General features: G+C 37.8%; 1 protein-coding gene and 1 long non-coding RNA gene across 4 annotated transcripts in view; one reads left to right on the plus strand and one right to left on the minus strand.

Moving 5' to 3' along the window:
- The window catches only part of LOC144225189 (uncharacterized), a 158,234-nt gene that overhangs the window by 127,296 nt on the left and 24,539 nt on the right, over nucleotides 1-6,399 (plus strand). The window contains exon 3 of one of the 3 annotated variants that reach the window (XR_013333229.1): nucleotides 5,871-6,142. The exons of the other annotated variants lie outside the window; for them this stretch is intronic. This is a non-coding gene — a long non-coding RNA (uncharacterized LOC144225189). Of the gene's footprint in view, nucleotides 1-5,870; nucleotides 6,143-6,399 lie in introns of those variants that run through there. 3 annotated transcript variants of the gene reach the window in all.
- ZFHX3 (zinc finger homeobox 3) overlaps nucleotides 1,759-6,399 on the minus strand; it is a 244,718-nt gene continuing 240,077 nt past the window's right edge. The window contains 1 exon segment of the mRNA XM_077756375.1: nucleotides 1,759-6,399. This exon segment is cut by the window's right edge and continues 13 nt beyond it. Coding sequence (XP_077612501.1) covers nucleotides 5,872-6,399 — 528 coding nt within the window. The 3' untranslated portion in view covers nucleotides 1,759-5,871.

Here is a 6,399-nt window from a genome sequence, read left to right on the forward strand (position 1 = left end):
CTTTTCTTCTTTGTGGGGGGGGTGGGGTACTATTAATACCACAGAGATTAATATCCACATGAGCATGGTACTGAAGCCTGACTGGAAGCCTTCTTTTTTCCCTTTAGAAAAAACTTTCCTAGTAACAGAGTCCCTTGCCCAGCCCTCTTTCAATGTAATTCAGGTGCTTAGAGATTTTCTGATACCAAGGTCTCAAACATCACTAAGGTTTTTCCCTTATTTTCTTGTTAAAAATTTATTTGTAGAAGAATTTGAATTGTAGTCACCTTCCTCTAAAGAGCTGAGGCAGCAAAACCTCTATGTAGAATAGTTCCATTTAAAATGTTTTAGTGTGATCCTGCCAGATCCTAAAATAATGATAGCTTAGAAAGGCAGACGTGGCTTTGGGTCTGAATGATTTTTATCATGCGGTACCTTTTCATGGGGTCAGAAGAAAGATCAGTGACCTAACTGTGTACCAAGAAAACATACCACCATAGAAGCAGTGTGCTTCTACAGTAACACCCAAAAGAAAGGTACAATGCCTGGGGAAAGATCAGGATTTTATTAGGGATAGTGACATGACTTGTTTGGCATGGAGGTTCTAGCATTGGCAAGGGAGCCAACTTTTTTCCTTTCTTAGCACTAGCAAGGCCTGTGCTAGTTGTAGAATCCTTTGCAATTTTTAGCCAATAGGGTCACTGCCTCTTCTTGAATGCCTGTTCCAGGAACTAAGAAAAAAGACTTGGGTTGACAATGGCTGTCAGAACCAATAGAAGAGGATTTCATAGCTTACCTCCTAGGGTGGAAAAGACCCCTGTTGGCCAAGGGCAGATGCTGCAGACCTTGCAAGGTCACAGCTAGTCTGCAATGCTGTCCAAGCCCAGTTGCTAGAATCTTATAAATTATTTATCAGCTATGGCTATAAATTAGAGATGAATGGAAGGCCTTTGGGCTTGATCTTGGATATACTCCTTATTAATGAATTTCAGGCATTTTGTGTTATGAGAATTTTTTATAAGAGGACTGAGCATTCTCTTGTATATAGGAATGATCAATGCTATTACTATTGGCAGACTGTTCTTACCTCAAATTCTGGTATAAAAAGGGTTTAGAAAAATCCTTTGCTAGGAAAGGTAAATGTAGTGAATTCAGCTTAATTCAACTTACCTTTCATACCCTTCTGTCATAAACATTGGATCAACTTCCCATCTCAGAAAGGTTGAACTTACCTCTCTTTTGGCCATCAGCCAAACTTAACTTGCTCATGATTATGCCAGGTGTCTAAAACTCTCATATAAATATTTGAAAAAAATATATCTACTATTAGGGTTCTGAAGGGTCAGATACTATCCAAGCTGTCAGCCTTACCCTTCTCAGTGAAATAAGCTACTCAGCATCATGGCCAAAGCATGTTGCACTTTAATGAGCACCAGGAGATGGGAAATACAAGGATACTTAGAAATACCAAGGAACTTGTGTACCTTGGAGTAAGTACATGTAACCTCAAGATACTCTTCAGATTTACACTCTCTGCCAGTCATCAATACCTTTATCACTCATGCACACACACAAAGTCTGATGGCATAAGACAAGAATTTTTGCTCATATTTTTTTAATGTATCACAATGAGCAGGAAACATACTTGATGAAATATTTTCAAAGGAGTATATTCAATTACCATCTACAATCAACTTAACTATGACAACAAAGTTTTTGTGACAAATTTTTTTTTCATTTTGAAAGTTCCATGTGGTTCTGTTTGTTAGTCTCCATGTATTTTGGTACAGTTCGAGATCAGCATTGTTACAGTAACAAAAAAGCTAACAAGACTACATTATAGAAAAACACCAAGAACATCATTTTTGGTTTCACTTGCTCTATTTTTTTTTTTTGTTTTTTTGTTTTTTGTTTTTTGTACATTGCAAAGGCTGTTCATATACCTCTTCACCTCAGGGTCACGTTCATTTATGCTTTCTTTCCTACCCAAACTTGCCCCCCTCCCCCCCAGAAAGTAAACAAACAAAAAAAAAACTAGTCAAAGCTTTGTTTCACAGTGGGCAGTATCTCAGCGCCAACAAACAACCAACTCAATTTATGCTTCTATTTAAAATGTTTTAATTTAATTTATTTAAAAAAAATATATGTCCATGAATATCAAGTGCACTGGCTTGGGTCACTGCCTCTCTCTCCTGCAACTTCCTGCCATGCCTGATAAACTCAGGTTTAAACACATGCCGTCTGTTTTACTTTATTTTCAATCATGTAAAACTTTGGCCACATTCATTTCTTTAAATAGCTTTAATTAAAAAAAAACTTCCTAGATTTATTAAAATTTTCTGTGTGAATGTGTTGTGTGTGTGTTTGTGTGTGTGTGTGTGTGTTTCCTTCTTAAGTTTCTTTTTGGAAGGATGGAGGAAGAATGGTTGAAGTAAGTTCCATTTGGTGGGTTCATATGGTGCTATGGCTGAATGGTGTCTAGTGCCAACCCACACTTTGGAATATTTGAAAAAAAAACAAAACAAAAAAACAAAGTATGAAGTGTCAGTAAAGGTGAAGAACAAATTTAAAAGGTGAGTTGAGATATCTTACTCCAGCTACCTACTATGCAACAGACGGGAGTTAAACTCTCCTAGTGAGACCAATCTAAACAGTTGAGCATTGTAGTGAATTCATGCTTTGTAAATGGTACTGGTCACAGCCAAAGTGGATGTCAACCCACAAACATCTAACTAGTTCATACTTGACCTCTAACTGTCACCATTACTGACTGCTTTGCTACTTCTGTGTTAATGTGGAGAATTCATTTTTGAATGAACGTATATGTGGGTGGTAGAGTTGTAGAGGAAAGCATCGAGTGTGCAACCCACTCCAGGATGAAACAATCACATAACCCCTCTGAGAAACACTGGTGGGTGGAAGCATGCTTAGCCAGTCTACCCAAACACCTCACTGTTGCCAAATTCACCCACAGGTCAAGGCATGGCATAACAAAACACTGACAGTCACTCTGCCTTACAGAGGGAGGATGGCATAGTAGCTCAAAAAAACAAAACAAAAAACAAAAAAACCATTGTGGAGGGGGAGGCAAAATTATAAGGAAATGAACTTAAGAGTTGAGGGAGGAGGAAAAGGGATAGAAATTGCACTATTACCAAGCAATATCATTTTTGAAAACAAAGTTTTCAGGAAAAAAACCTAGCAGAATTTGACAGGTAAAGCTAGTGTTAAATTGTTAATTGGTATCACATAGAGAACCCAAAACAAAAACAATTTTTTATCTATATGATACAGACACAGAGTAACATACAACAGTTAAATGGCAAAAAATATATATATATTTCATAGAGTTACAAACAAGATAAAATAATGGAAAACAAAAACTGTACAACTTTAAAAATTTAAAAATGTTCATCTCAAACACAGGGAGAAATACAAGAATTCTTGTTAAAAGAAAATAGTTTGTTAAAACAGCAAATGTTTTTGTGTAATTGTTTTTGACACCTTATGCTACAACTGGATACTGGTATGAATAGTTAGATGGTACTCTTTAGTATTTCTACTTAAAAAAATTTTTTTAAAAAGGAATTTGCACTGTGCATCAGCCTAGTTAGAAATATGTACAACAGTTCAGGATCTACTCTTTCATTAAACCAAAAACAAATTCATAAAAATAAAATAGTCCCGGCTAAAAAAGAAAAAGAGGAGAAAGAAAAAAAGAAATCCATTTTCAGATCTTGGAATGCTCCAGTCTTTTGCAAAGTCGTTGAGTGGCTTCAGCACTGGGGAAAGAAGCCCGAAAGATGACCAATGGAACCTGCATTCACAGTCTTCAAAGTTCCCTTTTGAAACATAAGGAAGAGAATGAAGGGGAGAAGGACTTCACACTTTTGGGGCAAGGGGAGATTGTTTCTGTTGATGTTTGGCTATGAAAGTGAAACAGCAAAGCATCTATTTGTCTCCAAAATCTACGTTTTAGCAGCACAAAGTTTTCCTTTCAAAGTTCAGACCGTTGTTTTAAGATGAGAAAGGGTGTATGTTATGTGTTACAGGAATACAGATATTAACATAAATACAAGTGCCTCGCATACGGTTCCTTTTTTGCTCTTTGTACATTGCTATCTGCTTCTTTGTTGGCTGCACTCTGGATCACTCGCCGCTCAGACTGCCTAACACAAGGACAAAACTTTGAAGTAAAAAATGTGTCTTTTGGTATATGGAATTGTCATTAACAGTTGCCTCTCTGCTTGCAGAAGAAGCACATAACAACCTGGGAATCTTTTGTTTTACTCTTTTATTAAACTAAGTCTTGTTTGTTTAAATCAGAAACAAATTCTCAAGTAACAAGAACCCTTTCCCTTTTTTCTGCATCAGCAGTGAAAGGGTGTGTCTTTGGATTTTATTTAAAGCATGAAATTTCTTTTTCTGAGAGGAAAGAAAACAAAAACAAAACCCCTAACCAAAAACTTTTTTAGAAAGAAAAGCATACAGCCCAATTACACAAACCGAAACAAATGCTTTAGTTTAAGAAAAGAATATTTGAAGCATCTACAAACAAGGAGGAAAAGAAGGGATAAAAGGAAAAGCTAAAGGAAGGATAAATAAAAAATAAATGGCACAAGGCTTACAGACATAGGTAACTAGAATTATATGCCTTTAAAAAGTTTCAACTCCCCAACCAAAAATAATCTGTGAGGATCCTAATGACCCCTAGAACCTTTTGAAATTCTTTAGTTTTATAAAATAATTCTGGAGCTACCCTCGAAGAAATGAAGGCAGCTACCGTAAGTGGGAGATTATAGGGTGGGAGGAGGAAGGAGAAAGTGGAATTAAGGGACAAAGGGGAGAAAAGCTTAGGCGAATCAACGGATTGCAATCTATCTGCTAGGAATGAACAAGACAACATCAAATGAGGAGCTGTCAGCTGGACCATACAAAAAGCTAAATGTACACAAAAGGTTTTTTTCCTTTTAAATCTACCATACTGCTTCAGTTCATTTCCAATGCAACAATCTACTCAACACCAAAAATGGTCATATCTATCATAAATACAGAAAGTCAGTTTTTAAAACTTATTTTTTAAGCTACAAGTCCTCAACACTCTGTGTGTGGGTTTTTCTTTTTTTCTGAAAGTGGGAGTGCTTAACTTTTCCCCTTGAAATTGGCTTCAGCAGAAAAGCTATCCTTTAAATCCCCAGAAAGCTAAAGCAGTTCACATTGTTTTTCTCAAATACTTTCTGCCCATTTTTAAATTAACAAAACAAAAAAAATCTTTTCTGGAACAAAAAAAAAAAAAACTGAGAAAATAATATATTATAAAACAATGATTCTGAAAACAGAACAAAGTGTGAGCGATTGACCTGAGAATAAAAAGACATTACATTTCTTTTTTTCTTTTAGCAAGCCATTGGTATCTGAATGCTAAGATAGCAAGAAATTTAAAACTGTAACAAGGTGGACTGCTTTCCCATACAGTGCATGCCGGGCTCCTCTGTGCTATCAACATGGGGCGTTTATTGAAAAGGGGGCAAATATACAAGGGGTTTAAGCTCCAAAGACATTAGGGAGGCCCTGCGGACTTCTGTTTCCCAGACCAATAGTACCTTCAAAAGGACACAATGTAACAGGATTAAGGTTTTTTTTTTGTTTTTGTTTTTTTGTTTTTTTAATATTGAAAGAAAAAAAAGACAAGAATGTAAAATCACCGGCATAGATAGGTATATGGGAAAACAACCCACGCTTTTTCTTTTTTTTCCTTTTTTTTTTTTGTTTTTTTGTTTTTTTGTTTTTTTGGTTAGAAGCTTTGGAATTGCAGTTAGTCTATTTTTGAAATTGGTTTGTTATTAATCTTTTATTTAAATTCATTTGTTTGTTATTGTTCATCTTCAAAGCTTACAATCTGAAGGTGTCCGTTCCTACACTGGTCAGACCACTGTCCTTGGGGCAGCTGGGGTCTTTGGGACCCTCCACCGGGCTCGCCGGTCCGTCGGACTTTTGGCTGAGATCCGTGTCAGACTCCTCCGAATAGTCGTCTGTTGGCATCGAGGGCTGAACCCCTGAGGTGCTGCATGAACTTGAGGTAACCGTTGAAGATGAGGAGAGAGGAGGAAAAGAAGGGGGCTTCGCGGCCGAAGCCCGGGAGACCACTTGCGGCCAAGACTTCCTGGAGGCGTGGGGGGAAGCGGAGGACGAGGAGGGGGCGGCAGCCGACTGGGGAGGGGGGCTGTCGTTTGAGTGAGCGGCAGACTGCGAGGTAGATGCGGTGCTAGGATCGGGGAAGCAGGCAGAGTGAGGTAATAAACTAGGGTGCTCTTTGGCGTTTCTTGCTGCTCTCGTGATTGTTCTGTGTTTGTGCAAGGCCGACTCGAGATGTTGACTCAGAGCTTCCTCCCCACAGAGCGCGCTCTCGCACGCCAGGCA

This window comes from Crocuta crocuta, unplaced genomic scaffold, assembly GCF_008692635.1.
Source record: "Crocuta crocuta isolate KB4526 unplaced genomic scaffold, BGI_CrCroc_1.0 scaffold388, whole genome shotgun sequence".
Lineage (NCBI taxonomy): Eukaryota > Metazoa > Chordata > Mammalia > Carnivora > Hyaenidae > Crocuta > Crocuta crocuta.